This window comes from Neomonachus schauinslandi, chromosome 6 (assembly GCF_002201575.2).
Source record: "Neomonachus schauinslandi chromosome 6, ASM220157v2, whole genome shotgun sequence".
In the NCBI taxonomy this organism is placed as follows: Eukaryota; Metazoa; Chordata; class Mammalia; order Carnivora; family Phocidae; genus Neomonachus; species Neomonachus schauinslandi.
The window spans coordinates 130,325,166-130,342,179 of NC_058408.1; the positions used below are offsets into that span (position 1 = coordinate 130,325,166).

The 17,014-nt window shown below is 44.6% G+C and overlaps 1 protein-coding gene across 1 annotated transcript in view; it reads left to right on the forward strand.

The window, feature by feature from the left end:
* Positions 1-17,014, forward strand: part of SORCS3 (sortilin related VPS10 domain containing receptor 3) — a 569,369-nt gene that overhangs the window by 165,469 nt on the left and 386,886 nt on the right. The window contains exon 2 of the mRNA XM_021699769.1: positions 7,542-7,609. Coding sequence (XP_021555444.1) covers positions 7,542-7,609 — 68 coding nt within the window. The remainder of the gene's footprint in view (positions 1-7,541; positions 7,610-17,014) is intronic.

Here is a 17,014-nt window from a genome sequence, read left to right on the forward strand (position 1 = left end):
CCATAGCACTCACCATCATCTGACTATGTCCTTTACCAACTTGTTTGTTTATCTCCCCTGCCAGAATGTCAACTTTATGAGCGCAAAGAAACTGGCTTATTTTCTTCAGTGCTGAATCCACACTACCTGGCAAATAGGAAGCATTCTGTATGTGTTTGGTTAGTGAATGAGTACAACAGTTATGGGGACCTGAAGTTAGGCAATAGAGTGGACTGAAACATATTTCAGAAGACTCAGTGTTTATCCTGCTATGTGTGGAATGAGAGAGGAACCAGGGGTCATGCTGAGGTTCTGTCTTGAGCCACAGAGTTGGTTAAAGGCCCTTATAAAAAGCAGGGAAGGGGATGACAGCTTTGTGGAATTCCATACCTTATATATGACAAGGTTGCTATATTTTGTACTATTTCCTTGCCTCTTAACTAGATTGTAAACTCATAGCAGGCAGGGAGCACTCTTTATGTCATTCTGAATTTGGCACACATCTAGCACAGTTCAGGCCACCCACTTGGTGCCAGACATCCTGGTATTGGAGATCAGTCAGAGTTTGGGCTGCAAGTGCTCAATTTCTCTTCCCTGGTTGGGGGGTAGAATACTCCCGGAGGTGTGAGGAGAACCTTGGGACTCAGACTCTGCTGGAACTGAAAAGTACGCTCTTGTAGGTAGTCCCAGAGGGGTACATTTTGGCATCCTTGTTATCTTATCATAACATACCAACTACTTCTGGTAAAGAAAGCCACCGTCCTTCTAGTTAGCTGGAAACAGAGAACTATCGGGCTATCAGGTAAGGGCAGGAATAAAGTGGTAGGTTGTGAGGGGGATATGCAGAGAACCCCATGGATTTAAAGGCACCAAGATTTCAGGAAGGTTTAATGAACCAAAGTAATTTTCCTTCAGAGTAAAATTTTACAGGCATTAAAGGTCCTCCCTTCACTGAATATGCTCACGGGCGAGAGCGCCCTAGTGATTTATGAATTTACATATTATGCATTATCCTTTCAGAGGACAGGAATCCCCCCCGGGCTGCCTGCCTTCCTTCTGAAGCTGAGTCGGGGGTGGGGAGTGGGCAGGTGAATGCACAGGCTCTGATCTGTGGCCTCCTGTATTGCAGTTGGGGTCTAGAGTAGATGAGTCATTTTTAGGAGGAGCTTAGCAACTCTAGAATCTGAACTACCCTTTTTCCCCCACCAAATAAAAATCACTTGGAATCCTTCTCTCCTGAAGAATAATTATCATACTAATAACTCATATTGCCATAGTACAGCTTACTTGATTTGAATCAACAACTCCTTGAGGTTGGCGGGGCAAGTGTATCATTAAGGATACACTTTTAAGGAAATTGGAGCAGATTCTGAAAACATAAATAAGTTGCTCAGTCTCACGCAGTAGCATATGGTGAGACTGGGTTTTGATGCAGCCCTCAGGTTGCGTGTGTTCTGTTATTTCCAGGCTGCCATGCAAACCCCATCCAGGAGACTGATGGCTAGATCCAGGGGGGTAAGTGATTCTAGACACAGGGACATTTGGAAGGTTCTGAGGTGGAATGGGGCAGAGACTTCTTTCTTTGTCTGCAGTTCTGAGTGTGTGTACCTCCTCTGTCATAGGAAGTGGGTGGGAAGAGTATAGAAAGCTCCCTTGCCCCCACAAAATACTTTCCCCAACTCTGCCAGAGACTTGGACTCCTGAGTTCAAATAGATAATCCTGGAAGCAGCAGGTTGAGGATGACTTTGCCTTTCATGAGGACAGCCGCCATTTCTCTTTTGATCACTTTATCACCAAGAATCTTATGCTGTGCTTGGCATAAGTCAGGAATAGATGAATGGAAGAGAAAAGGGAAATGGGAAATAAAGACATTAGTTACTGCTCAGTGTGTGTCTAAAGAGCAGGCAGTTAGCTGAGGGCTGGCCTGAGCATCTGGGGGTAGCAGAAGACACTAGATGCCCGGGGACAAGAAAAGTGGAGGTGGATGGTCATCAAAGATAGCACCAGCTGATTTTGTAAGAGGCTAGCCATGTCCTTTATTGTCACCTTATTATATAAGTCCCTTATTATAATATAGTCCCTAAATATATGTATTACTTATATTATGTATATATTATATATAGTAAGTCTCCTATTATAATTAGCCCCCTTATATATTATTTATTAGATATATTATGTATATATTATATATACACACATAGTAAGTCTCTTGGTTTAATACAGTCCTCCCTTGTTATAAAGGGAGGACTTCTTCACTCTTATAAAACTTTTTATCTACCCATAGCTGACCACAGGTTGGGCTTCCTCTGTCTTTCCTGCATGATCCCATTGTCCTTTGTGCCTTCTTTCCCGACCTGTCTCCAAGTGGCTCGTGTACACATGACATTGCATTCAACACATGACTGCTCCTGCCCCGGATGACGCATGCTACTCTACTCTACCATGCTGCTCCTTGTAGCTCCGTTACTCCTTTCCAAAGGCACCCTCCCCCTCCTTTTTCCCCATCTATCTCTGTTCAATTAAAAACTGAAAGAAAGTGAATGAGCTCCATTTTAGTATGGCCAAATTCTTACCATACCTTAAGTTCCAGCTCATGTAATCTTTCCTTCGTGGAGACTTTTCTGGTCATGTTCTATGGACTTAATTGCTTCTTCTTTTCAACTCTTATAGCACGTTATCTGTACCTCTCAAATACATTTATCATCTCATCTCTTCTTTTATTGTCCTGTATCCATAATTCATTCAGTGGACCCTGTGTAGTGCCTGCCAAGTGATGTGCTATGCATTGGGGATGCAGAGTTCAATGAGACCTGATTTCTAACCTCAGTGAGGCCACACTCTAACAGACAAGGCACATTGTCCCTGTGTCATGGAAAAGTCACACTGACCCTGTGTGATGGAAGCTTATGAGAGATGAATAACCGGAGTGTAATTCCAGAGAAGAGATCAGATGCCAATTTAAGGTTGTGTGTGTGTGTGTACTCATTCTATATGCCATGGGCCTTTCTAACTATATTTATATATACACCCACATACATGTCTAGGGACTTCTCTCCACACTCTATATGTATGTGTCTATAGGTATATAGCATATATTAAGAGAGATACTATTTACTCATGAATTATTCCAATTTATTTTCATTTCTCCTGCTGTCTAAAAGCTCCCAGGATTGTAGCCAGTTAGGTAAAAAATGAGCTTATTTGACAAACCCGGTCTCCCAGCAGTTTGTCTAGCTCTTTTCTCATTCCATATCTGTTTCCTATTACCTTCTCCAAGAACAAAGACAACAAAAGTTACCTTCACCCTTGGGCCTTGAGCGCTGGCTCTCTCCCTGAGTCCCAGAGTTTAGCAGGTGCCTTTCTAATTCACCCAAGGAGAGCCCAGTAAATATTTGTGAAATTCATGAGTAAATGCTCAACTCCTTGAGGTCAGGGATATGGTTTTCTCCTATGTGTATGACTACTCATTGCCTCACATACAAGCATCTCACATCAACATTTGCAGAATGGAGGAGGTTGCATTCGAGCAGGGCAAGCATGGCGTGTCCCATGGGTGGGAATGCTGGCTCTGTCTCCTGCTAGTTGTGTGCCTTGGTGGGGGGCAACTTGCTTAGCTCTCGGAACTCAGGTTTCTCATCTGTGAAATGGGGGTATTATGTTACACTTGCTCAGTTTCAAAAGTTTGTTGTGAGGATTGAGAAGCACCTAGTGTAGTGTTTATTACATGGCAGGGGTTCAATTAATGTTTGCTCACTGCTTTTCCTTTGTTAACTTTGACTGTCCGCCCTTCTCTGGGGGCATCTGCTGAAGAGGAGTCAAGTCAGGCTTTGCTATGGATCCCGGACTAGCCCTGCTACCCTTCCTGTGCCACATCCCACCCACTGGTGATTCCCAAGGTACACCCGTGTCTTCCCCTTCTGATGTGTGTACTTGCCCAGCAGTCTGGGGCTTAGTGGGTTTACTGCCTCTGCTTTCAGTTTTCTTCCCTGCTAATTCCCTCCTCTCTGGAGGCCTTTGGAAGGCTCTGAGTGGTAAGAGAAGCCAGGGATGGGCAGGCTTTGTTTCACTCTTGGTTTTGTTTGCTTGGCACAGAATATCTTAAGGCTAAAGGTTACATTATCATCTCTTCATAGCTCTATTATTGTCCTTCTGTGCTGGCTCCTGGGGAAAGGAAGCTTCCAGCCCCCAGTTCTCAGTGTTTGGACCTTTCTTCTGAGGAATGCAGGGGTGATTTGGCTGAGACATCTTCCTCCTACATCTCTTACTGCTTGCTTTCTTTGTAAGGTTCAACTCCCCTTAAAGGAAGGGATGCTTCTCTAGATGAGGATCTCAGCATGGTGGAAGGGTGGGGTCACCACAGCACAGAGTTGGGAGAGGAATCATGGTAGGATGGAGTCTTTCCCGAGTGTGGTTCTCTGGTTACCACAGGAAGATTTCTGAACCCTACCCAGGACCTACCAAGTCAAACTTGCTGGGAGTGGGACCAGAGAATCGGCATTTACAAGGCTTTCCAGTCACGGTGAAGCTCTAGCTCTACTCATGGAGTGGAAGAACAGTGCTCTGGGCACTTGGTCAAGGTCACACACTATCGAGACATTAACTGGAGTCCTGGCCTCTCTCTGAGCATCAGTTTCCTCATCTGTACAATGAGGGAAATAGACTCGATTAATACCATCCCCGTCTCAAGACTGTGATTTATCACTAAAACAACATTATCCTTCATTGATTGACTCAAAAATGATTATTTTTAGGAACCTTTGACATGATGAGCTTACCTGTTAGGGAGACAGAAGAACAAACCACAAACCCCGCCTCAGTCTAGTTGAGAAGGCAAATCCTGTGAGATCCAGAAGGGATCAGGATAGTGTTTGACCAAGTGCCAAGTTATGTAATTCCGTTTTAAGTGCAATAGGACTTCAGAAGAGCGAGCACTCTGATGGCTGGACTGGTCCTGGGAGGCTGCCTGGAGAAGGTGGGCTTTAAGTTGTTTCTTGAACAACAGGCAGGCACGTGCAGGTGATAATAAAAGGCTGAGACATAGATGATAGAACGCAGCATGAAAGCAAGCAGGCAGAGATGTGAGAACAGGTTTGGTTTATTTGCAGCCCCTTGAGAAACTTGGATTGTTAAAGCAGAAGACAGTGTCTTGAGAACTGTGGAAAAGTGGTTGGAGGAGTGTGTGTGTGTGTGTGTGTGTGTGTGTACATATGTGCGTGTGCCTTATGTAACAGGCTCAGGAGTCTGGAGTTCATCCTTAGGCAGAGGGAACCAGCAAGGATTTCTAACCAAGAAAGTGCACAAATCAAGAGCCAGAATTGGAACTATCTACCATGAAGGCAGAAATAATAGTCATAGAGGTATGGAAGGATGTGTCTGTCTGGAGCCCCCAAGAAGCCGACACCAACATGAGATTAGATAAACAAGAAACATTAAAGACAGAGAGAAGATGGAGGGAGGGAAGAAGAGGGTCTAAACTTTGAGTAAGGAGACTGATAGAATGAGAACAGCTCTGGGTTCTATCCAGGGCTTTCCAGACCCAGTTGTTTGTTAGAAGCTCTATTGGTTAAGTGGAACTCTTACCCCCTACACCTCTTTCTTCTCTCTATGTGGACTTTGTCCTTTTTGGAGATTGTTTGATGTCCATGAAGGCTTGATATTGGGAGAAAATGAAATGGCCTGATTTGCTCCTGCAGAGCTCTGGATGGGTGTTCTGACCTATTTCTAGAAGAGCCATTTGGAGTTTGTTTGTCCAGAATTTGGGTTGGCCAGCACACAGCCAGCCCACGGTTTTACACAGTGATGGTGTGAATGCCTTTGTCGATGAAAGAAGGTAAAATGAAGGGGAAATGAAGTCTGCTGTGTGTGTGTAGGTGTGTGTGTTAATCCAGCGAACGGGAATTACCAGTGCATTCCTAGGCATGTGGTTGGGGAGGGTGGGGATAAATCCCTTGCTTTCATTAGCCCATGAATTTTATAAATGCGGGAACTCTCTCTGAGTGGGAGAGGCAAGGGCCACTGAGTGCCTGTGGGGAGCAATTCTCTGCACTGGATGCACACTCCTTGCTGTTGTGCTGTGTTAATAGGACAGGTAGTTGGTAGATTTTCCTGTTCTGCCAATAGCCATGTCATTGATGTTTTTCTTGGCTTGGCTCTTTCTCGCCCACCCACCACTCTCCACCAAAGAACGCACTCTGAGAAGAGTCCTCCAGTCATGGCACCGCAGGGAAGTTGAACATCCCAAACCAACTCTGCCATGGACTCTGTCTGACCTATAATGGGTCACATCCTTGCCTCTAATTTCTTCTTAGCTTACATAAAGGGAATGGAAATTGTGCTGACCGACCCCATGGGGTGCTGGATGAGAATACATCTCAAAGTGAGTGTTCTGTTGTCAGTGAAATGCCATAAAAATGTTCAATATAATGGCTGATTATTTTTCTTTAATCTTAAATAGATACCTAGAATGGGAAAGTTCCATCTTGGTAGCAGAAATTCATTATCTTGGGAAGAGTTTAATGGCTGCTGTGCAAATGAACTGAAGGAAGTTAAATTGTGGAATGGGAAGGAGCTGAGAAAAGTGAAATGAGTTGTGCATTAAATTTAGATAAACACAATTATGTGTAACTGGATTATCACGTGTGCTGGCAGGCGCTGTCTATTAGGCACCTGCGTCTTGATTAAAATCAATTTAGGTGCACGTGCTTGAAATCCTTGTCAGTTCAGAGTTGTGCCTGAGCCACTGCCCGGGCACACACGGGGCAGCCAGGGGAACGTCTGGTATCCCGGTCTCCTGCTGGAGAGGTGTAAAGGGCATAGGACCAGACTGAGCAGCCCAAGACCATTTCAGGAAACTGCTAACGGTAACAGAAAGTCCCACTCTCTTTCACGTACAGCTTCCTTCTGGGTTTCTTCATTTCAACTGAGTCAGGAAAGTGGTCCTGGAGTCCAGGGGAGTCCAATGCCCTACTTACTCCATGACGAAGACAGATGCCGGATGGTAGATGGCAGATGACATCAGAGGATGTTGGGGACTGGGCCTGCCTGCCATTCAAGTCTCTGTGGCTGCCGAGGCCTTAGTGATGGAAACACAAAATCTCTTTGAACCTCTCTGTAGATGGATAGAATTAGGCCCAGTTCCTTCTTACTCTTTTAGGTCCAAGTCTGTAAGTCAGAGTCATCTTCAGATCAAAAGCGAGCCCAGCCTCTGATCCCCGGGTGGCTGGAGGAGCCCTCAGACCCAGCCGGCTGGTACCTCGCTTTCAAGGAGGACAGATGTAGAGAAACAACTGTTGATACCCAGTTAATTCCTGTTGGCATGTTTTATTTCAAATGCAAAGCATCGTCAGGATTAAAATAAATGCTACCAGTTACGGGATGCATTTAATTAATAACTGTTTTCCCTTGCTTGATCCTATAATACCCCTCCACTCAATGGATAAATACTAAGCCCTCCTCTGGGTGATTTGAGATGAACTGCATATTGTTACACAAACTAAAGTAAGCTTCCTTTTTTCTCCCCTTTTGTTCCTCTCCTCTGCCCTCCTCCCCTTCCCCATCGCAGGTGATACTTATCCTGACCAAGCTATATGACTTCAATCTGGGGAGCGTGACTGAGAGCTCGCTGTGGAGGTAAGTGGATTAGAAGTTCTTAACAAGCTACTCTGGCCTGGCTCACGAAAAGAATGCCAGCCACACGGTTGGGAAGCACGTTTTGGAAGAGACAGAAAACAGTCCTCCTCATGGGAGACCTCTTTAATGCCCGGGGTAGAATGGATGGCCCCACCTGTGAATTCCCCTGGCACTCTGCTTATCTTTTGGGGGGCCTGTCACACCTTCTGCTTGGCACCATTGTTGCTCTTGTGTTCCCGCCGTGTCTCATTCTGCTTGATGAACACACCTCTGGTTAGAGAGAGCAGAAGAGCCTGCCTAGAACAAGGAGAGCCTGCTGGAGGGGGGATTCTTGCCTTGGGTGTGAGTCTTGGCCCATGGACCGTTTTAGTCCTTTGCATCTGTGAGCTCGGTGGTTCTTACCTGTACTTGTGAGAATAGACACATGGGGATCAGGTCCACACAGTGGCCTTCGTGGGCTCCTTAAAAAAAAAAATCAATGTATATATGTATATATATATACATATATACACACACACATGTATGTTAGTAAATTTAATGTATATATTTAATAAATACTATATATTTAACAAGTTTATATATTTAATAACCATTTACTATATATTTAACTTCACATATATTAAAACGTATATTGGTAATACATATATTTTAATATAGAGAGAAATGTATATTTTACGACAGCATTGGTATGAAGATAAATGTATTAATATAGTATATGAAAACTTTTTTCAGCCTAAAAGTTCATTGAAATCTTGCCATTTGCAATGATATGGATGGAACTAGGGGGTATTATGCTAAGTGAAATACATCAGACAGAGAAAGACAAGTATCATATGATTTCATTCATATGTGGAATTTAAGAGACAAAACAGAGGAACATAGGGGAAGGGAAGGAAAAATAAAATAAGATAAAGACAGAAAGGGAGGCAAACCATAAGAGACTCTTAACTATAGGAAACAAACAGGGTTGCTGGAGGGGAGGTGGGTGGGGGGATAGGGTAACTGGCTGATGGACATTGAGGGCACGTGATGTGATGAGCACTGGGCATTGTATGCAACTGATGAATCACTAAATTCTACCCCTGAGACTAATACTAAGCCTTGTGCCCATTGTGCCTACTGGGTAAGTCTGCTCCGATGGGATGCTGGTCGCAGGGGATGAGGAGAGGGAGGATGTAGGTGGGTTCGGTCGGAGAGAGCTTGAATGAAGCCATGACCTGAGGCGTTGCTCTGGATGGGGAGCATCGGCGCACTCACCCTTCTGTACACCCCACGCGTGCGCGCACACACGTACTCACTGCCGACAGTCACACGGGGCAACAGCAAATTGCATCAGTCACCGTGAGTCGGCACTTCACACTCTGGCAAGGCTGTGTGTGTCCATCCCTTTTGCTTCATCATTGGTAAACCCTGGGGAGGACACTGTCCCCAAAGGCCATTCACTTGGCTGCGTCATCATCCCCAGAGCCTTGTCCTGAGGGTTTCCTGTGGTCTTGGAACCAGATGAGGCTGGGGCTTGAGTATCTGTGTGCCTTGCTTCTTCTTCATCTGACCTGTTTGTTTGCGGAGGACTAGCCAGAGTCTGTTTCCCAGGGAGGGGGAGCAGTTAGAGCATCTATTAAATATTTAGGGGTTAATTGCTCATATTGACTCAGGCCTGCCTCCATTTGCACAGGATGTCCAAAACCTAATTTTGCTGCTCAGGGAAAATTGGCAGAGATATAAGTAACCGGGGTTCGTCTAATAGATGAGAGCATGCCTATTTCCACTCACACAGGACTCCCAGGGAATTAGAGCCTCAAAAACCTTCCCCTCAGGTCCAATCCCAGTGATACCGTGCTGATACCTTAAGCCTGACTCCCATGCTGTCTTCTGGGGGCAAATAATGAAACAAGCCAGAAAATCCTGTCCGTACAATGAGCAAGAGCTCTACCTGGAAGCCCATGTTTGGCTAGTTCTAGGGGCGGGCCAGGCGAAACCAGGGAACCCAGACCAGGTGCTTGCAGCTCGAGACCCTTGTGTAATAAAGTGTGTGGCCCTTGGTCATAATAGCCAGTATATTCCCTGGGGTGTAGCAGAGACTGCAGGCTGCCGAGTGGCCCCGAGAACACCCTGATGTCTACTTGCCAGGATTCGGGTCGCACCTCGCTCGCCCAAAGAGCTCTGTAACTGCAGGAGCCTTACTTAACCTCTCAGTATCAGTTTCCTGGGGCTGCTGTAGCAAAGTACCCCAGACTGGGTGCCCAAAGCAGCAGAAATGTGTTCTCTCTCAGGTCTGGAAACTCGAAGTCTGGAATCAAGGTATCTTTAGGGCCACACTCCATTGGGAGGCTCTAGGGAGCACCCTTGCCTCTTCCAGGCTCAGGGGCTGCTGACATTCCCTGTGGGTGCGGTACTCCCTCTCCGCCTCCGTCAGTCCCCACAGCCCCTCTTCTGCACCCTCTCCTCTCCTGTTCCTTATGAGGACACTCAGCCATGGCAGTTAGACCCCCGGCATCATCCAGGATGATCTCATTTTGAGATCCTTAATTACACCTGCAAAGATCCTTCTTTCACACAAGGTTCATCACAGGTTCTGGGGATGAGGATGTTGAACGTATTTTTTCCGGGTGGTCACTATTCAACCCATTTCTCTTTCCCTGAATGTAAGTTGGAGATAGTGCAGAAGCTCCCTTTGCTCCAACCACATCGTTCTTGCTGCTGAGACACGCCACCTTCTCCCCGCCACAGTCGTTACCCTTGGCTCTCTCCACTCCCCTTGGCGGGGCCACAGGGCCGGACAGCACCTCGCTTCTTACCCTCTCTGTTCACCTAATCAGGGAGGCCTTTCCCTCGGACTTCACATTCCATCACTCAGCTTGCATTTTCCTCCTTAGTACTTATCACCATCTGGCATGCTAAATATTTTACTTATGGATTGATTTATTGTCTGCCTACACCCACTAACATCTAAGCTTGTGGAGGCAGAATTTTCGTCCGTTTTAATTCAGGGCTGTACTCTCAGCACCTAGAAGAGTATCTGGCACACAGGAGATCCTTAATGTTTGCTCAGTGAATGAATTAATGGATGGATTGCAAGGATTAAATGAAATAATAAATATACAAACCCTTAAGACAGTGACTCACATTTAGGAAGTGTTCACTTAATTGTAATGACTAATGATTACTGTAACCCTCTGTGTTTGTGTAGTGTTCATTCCATTATTGACTTTGTTTATAAGGATCCACTGATGCCAGGGTCCATGTGGTGGAAATTATAGGGCACCAACGGGATGTATTCTGTGTTGTGGATGAATTAGCAGAGATCTTCAGGGGATCAGGGAGGGGAGAAGAGTGATTTAGATTGTTGTTCCTTGTGCTGATTGGAGGGAACTGAAGCATCAATTTCTAGCGACACGAGGATGTTCTTTTGTAGATAAGATTCTCTGAGCTGGGTGTTAGACTGACGAATGGGTTATGATTTGGCAAATGAGAAGTGGAAAAATGTCTCTAGCAGAGGGCAATGGCCAGGTAAGCCTGGGCTGCAGGAGGGAAAGGATCCAAGCAGGAGGCAGAGAGAGCAGCTCGCCTTGGACCAGGGAGGAAGGGTTTGGGGTCTCGTCATGTGCACAGAAGGGGCCAAACCAAAGAGGGTAATGCAGAGTGTGATTTGGGATTTGGAAAGTTGGTGGATAATGTAGGCTTTCCCTCTGGGTAGATGTTCTATATGAATGCATTTCTGTGCTGTGTTTCCAGGGGTCCACAGGTCTGATAAAACCCCACTTAGCAACCCCTGGAGAGGACTGGAGTGAGAAAAGGGGCCGCTTCTAAACTTCAGGGGAATTTTCCAATGTGCTGGGGCCTCACAGAGTTTCTTTAAACCTTTCATTGTCTGCCCTACTCATCCCCTAAAGATCTGTGTCTCCCATTCTCTTTTCTGTCCTGATAATGATTATGTATTTTGCAGTTCGAGCCTAGAGCACTGTGGTCTCCCTCACTAATACAGTGTGCAGAGAAAAGAAACTAAATTAAACACACACCCTTTCAGTTTCATGATTTGGCCCAACATGCTTAACCAAGTTGAAATTGAATTTGGGAATTCTTCTTCAGTTTTCTGTATAGGAGTAGCCTCTGTCATGACAAGATGACATTCCCTGCCAAGTTACAGTGTGATAGAATTATTCGCCTCACTGGATTAATAATTCAGAGGCTATCTACTTCTAAATAGACAAAAGACTGTTTAAAAGCATTCAATAGGGGGCCAGTAGCTTGGCCCCCATGACATTCTTTCAGAAACTCCTCGGTGCTGTTACACTGAAGGGGGTCAAACTTTGTTCTCTGCCACCACAAGATGGCTGTGTAAGCTGGTTATTAGCACAACCATCTGTTGGTATCCCTTAGCCAAAGGACATTTTCCATATAGGATTCAAGCTTATAGACTAATGAGGTTGGGAACTGACATTTTTTAAAAGACCCAGGGCTTCACGCTCAGGGCGTTTTCAGTCCATAATGTGTCAAGTCTGGAGGCTACCCATCAGTGAGGAGGGGTGCTGACACCTAGCACCGTTAGAGTTTATAGAAGCCTGACCCAAGGAGGAGAGATGCGATAAAAGCAGGGGACCCAGCATCAATGGATCGGTTTCCTCCTCATCAAAATAATTACGAATGGAAGCTCTGGGACTGATGGCCTAGGTTCAAGTCCACGCTCCTCCGCTTAGCCACTGAGTGACCTAGAACACGTTTCTTCAGCTCTCTGTACCTCCGTGTCCTTGCTGTACCATGAGGACTATACTGGCTCCCACCTCACAGCATGGGGACAAGGTTTCGCATGAAATAAAATGCATAAGCTGCCTAGAGAAGCGCCTGGCACACAGTGCCTACCCGTGGAAAACACGCAGGGAGAGTTGGTCATCATCGTGTCACCTGGCAGTTGAGCTGCTTCTCTCTGCTAGCTCCCCTGCCTGACAACAGCGGGAGACACACTGTGCTCTTAGAAAAGCAACTGGCGTGGGGCACCTGGGTGGCTCAGTGGGTTGATCGTCCGACTCTTGCTTTCGGCTCAGGTCATGGTCTCAGGGTTGTGAGATTGAGCCCCGCATCAAGCTCTACTCTGCGCTGGGCACAGAGTCTGCTCGTCCCTCTCCCTTTGCTCCTCCCCCTCAAATAAATAAAATCTTTAAATAAAATAAAAGAAAAAGAAAAGCAACCAGGTTGCTCAACCATTTCTCCTGGGGCCTGCAGAGCTGATGCAGGGGCTCCTGGTTAAGGTGTTTCTGGAGCTTACCACTTCCTGCACACATCCTCCTGAGCAGCTTCCCTGCCCGTCCTCCCTGAGTGGGTACCCCTCCTCTGCTCACCAGTAGCATCACTTACGCTGTGTTGTGATTTGTTTCCAGCCTGGGAGCCTCTCAAGAGCAGGGCCCGTGAGCCTTTGTTTCTAGATCTACAATGCCTAGCCCTTGGTCTGCACTAAGGAAGGGCTTGGTGATCGGAACTAAAGCGCAGTGGCCCCAGATCAATTGCAGCATCAGCCTGCCTCAGCCCGTCACTTTCCTTGTATTGAGTTGTCTCATCGTTCTGCCACTGGGGAATCCCGTGACTTTTCATCTGGTCTGCAAGCTGTTGACTGGACTATTTATTCCCTCCCCTAATTGTTCCGTCAGTGACCTTTCTGGGGGATGCTGTTTTTTTTTTTTTTTTAAATAGAAAATGGAGACCTTTGGATTTATTAATTTTTTGTTTGCCAAGAAAACCCTGATAATAATTGCTAAGACTTCCCAGAAGTTATTAGTTTACAAATTTTAATGACACTCATGATTTATTTACGTGTTTCCCTCCCTCTACAGCTGCTCACCCCAATTCCTTAGTGGAATTCCTGCTGAATCTGAGTGAATTAATGGAAACAAAACTGCAGATTGGAATGACATTTTTTTGTTAGGCTGTTAATTAAAAACTTTCCATCCTATTCGCTAGGCTCTTCATATGTGAAGTCCTGAAGGCTGGCCTGATGATACAGGCTGTGAAATCCTCTCTCTAGAACTGGGGCCTCCTTCTATTTGCTTTTGGTAGTAATAAATCTAGTGAAAACTCCTGAATGGGTTCCAGAGCATTCAATTGAACAGATATTAATTGAGCATCAATTGTATAAGCAGCCCTGTGCTCATTGCTGGGGGATGCAGGATAATTATGTCATGCTTGTTATCCTCAAGGAATGTTTCGTTTGGTTGAGAGGTAAGATTAATGTACTAGGAAACAACATCGGGCATATGCAAGAATGATATGTATATACAAAATAACAGTGTACTCTGCAATGAGTGGTCTTGCTATAGAAATACTTCTATGTTTTTATTATTATCACCCACCTCATTCTATAAAGGATGCAAAACAATTCTAGGAAGGAATTAGAGAAGTGATCAATATGACACCTATTTTTTTGTTTTGCTGTTTAAAATAAAACATCTTATTCCTCTGTTAGGGTGTGAAACTCCTAAGAGGAAAGACTGTTTCATATACTAGTGGTTCCCATGGTTCTCAGAAACACCCAGTAATAGGTGGGATTGAATATGGGTAGTGGTTACAGGAGTGGGTCCTGGATTCAAATTGCCTGGATGTAAATCCTAGCTCTAATGCTTATCAGCTGCACCACCTTGAGCAGTATTTAATTTTCTAAGCCTCATTTACAATATAATGGGATGACAATAAGGGAGCTTTGTGAGAAGTTAGTGAGATGGAAAATGGAATGCAAAGTGCCTTCAATCTAGTTATTACTTAATAGAATCATTATTATTTGTTCATAGGTCCACATTCTCCTAGCCCAGCAGCTTCTACCAGGTTCTACATGAGTGTTGTACTAATATCTCTAGGAGGGCGGGGTGCAGAACACATCTAGAATCCTAAGGGCATAATGCCTGGACATGATACACTTCTTTTTTTTTCTTAAAACAACAACAACAACAACAAGATTTTATTTATTTGAGAGAGAGAAAGCGAGAAGGGAGAGGGGCAAAGGGAGAAGCAGGCTCCTCGCTGAGCAGGGAGCCCAATACAGGGCTGGACACCAGGACCCTGGGATCATGACCTGAGCCAAAGGCAGGCACTTAATCGACTGAGCCACCCAGGTACCCCTAGACAATGATACACTTCTATTGAGAGAATATTCTGGAGTCTTCTCCTTTGGCTACTCATCTGTGCTTGGCAAAAGGGGAAGGTTAACACCTTTCTTGGTTTTTCTACACCAGATGCTGGTAATGATACAGGATACAAAGCACAATCTGATTTAAGTTCCCCTAACATAGTGTTGAGTTAACTCATCTATTACTGGTGATTTTCTTCTTAATGCAACCGTAAGGGAATCTAAGTCCATTGAAAAGTTTTGTTACCTCCCAAGTAATCAACAAAGGTGGGATCGTGTGTAAGCCTCACACATGGCACATCCTCAGAATTGCTTGTGGAATGTGTTAAAAATCTAGATTCCTGGGCCCTACCCGAGATTCCAGTTTAGTAAGGCTGCAGATTACTCAGGATGTATAATTTTCAGCGCACCTTAGTGGCTTCTTGTCATCAGATAGGACCAGGGACCAGTGAGCTCAGAGGAAGCTGGGGCTCTGGGCGCATCTCAGTTACCAGTAAATTGGATTACTCTTGCCTCCTTCTGTTTCCTCATAAATAGAGGTGTGAGATAAAATGATCTCTCAAGTCTCTTTTAACTCCCAAGTCCACTGATTCTTCCAACCTGGGAAATCAGACAAGAAGCACACCACATTGGGATTTATGATGTGCAGCAGGTAACAGCCTCAGTCCTGAGCACGTCCACCTTCTGTCAAAAATCGGGTAGTGTCAACAACACAGACACAGCTCTTCTAACGTGCTGCTCACTGATGGATAGTGGCCAGTTGGCAGGTGTTAGCTAGAATACCTCTCCAAAAGACTTCATTTAAATTCATTAAACAAAGGGAGCATCATTAAATCTATGAAAGTCTTTGTTTCAAAAAACAGAATGAGAAAGGGGTTTGCTCTAAATATTGAGCCCTCAAACATCTTCCTTTATTAGAGAATAGAGAAATGAGAACACTGGAGAAGGGGGTCTGGATTACAGATTTACTGTTTTCCTATTTATTATGGGAAAGAGGGGTTCTTTTTATGGCCTAGTTTTTTTTTTTTTCTTCTATGAGGCAGGACCCAGACATGTATCAATCTTGATTTTTGTCCAGTGGCTGAGAGAATGTAACCCTTTTGTATGGATTGTGTCTGTTGATTGTTATTTTATGTTGTTTTCGCTTTCATCCAAATGCAGTGCAACTTTATCGTGATCATAAATAACCTCACCATTTGGAGAAGGGGTGTGAAATTCTGCCCATCCCTTTCCCCAGCCTGAGCTCCCTCTCATTTTCTCAGCAGTAGATTCATTAGCCTTCTAATGAAGTTAATAAGTAAACAGGATCAGACAGTCCCTTCTAAAATAACATTTATAAAGGGATATATTTCCCTACTCTCTAAGGTAAGCCTTAATTTATTTCCCTTCCAGATGTTCACATGTGTAAAACTATGATAGGTGGGCCTTTGGAATTTGCTTTGAAGCCAAAAAAGAAAAAAAAAAAAAAGGAAAATTTTTAGTTCGCACAGAGCCTATTATTTCCAAGTTTGTAGGAGAGTGGATTTTTACATACCCCATTCCTGCTTTTATATATATATATATATACACACACACATGTACATACATATATATGTATAAAATGCCTATAAAGATAAGCTAGGCAAGCTTCATAGTTACTTTCTCATCATTTGGTAGTCAATTACTTTGTTGGACATATGCTGTAAATGTCTTTAGGAGGCTTTTGGCAACTTCTCCACAAAGACCACTGCCCTAGATATTATTTGGGAAGCAATAAACTGGTAAAAAGCCCTCTTCTTTTCTCTTGCATTTCTGTGAGGTTTCTTTTCAGGAATTGCTGAACTTACAAAGGAAACATTTCACATTTTGCTATTGCTTCTAAATGCTTTGTGCCCAAGTTAAAGCTAAAGTCAAGTCTTAAAATGCAATACATAGAGTTTATCTTACAAAAGCTCCCCCTTTCAGTGGTACTTATCTCTTAAACTGGTATAATATGTGTAGTCACTGCTCATATGCATGCCTGGCACGTCTCATATTTCTGGGAGGAATGTGAGGCGTGTGCATTGAACATTCCATTTTATGAATGGATGAACTAAGGTCCCGAATGGGTTGGTACTCAGTGATTTCAGATCTGGGACCCAAATCTAGGTCTCTCCATTCTCAGCAGCCCCCTGCTCTTGATGTTACATTAGTAATCATTCTTTCCTGGCCTTTCTAGCTCAGCCACCATTCATATTTCATAAGAGATCTACAGCCAAGTGATGCACTGGGGACTGGGAATGGGTTTCTTGGATATTTGTCTAGGTGATTTTTAA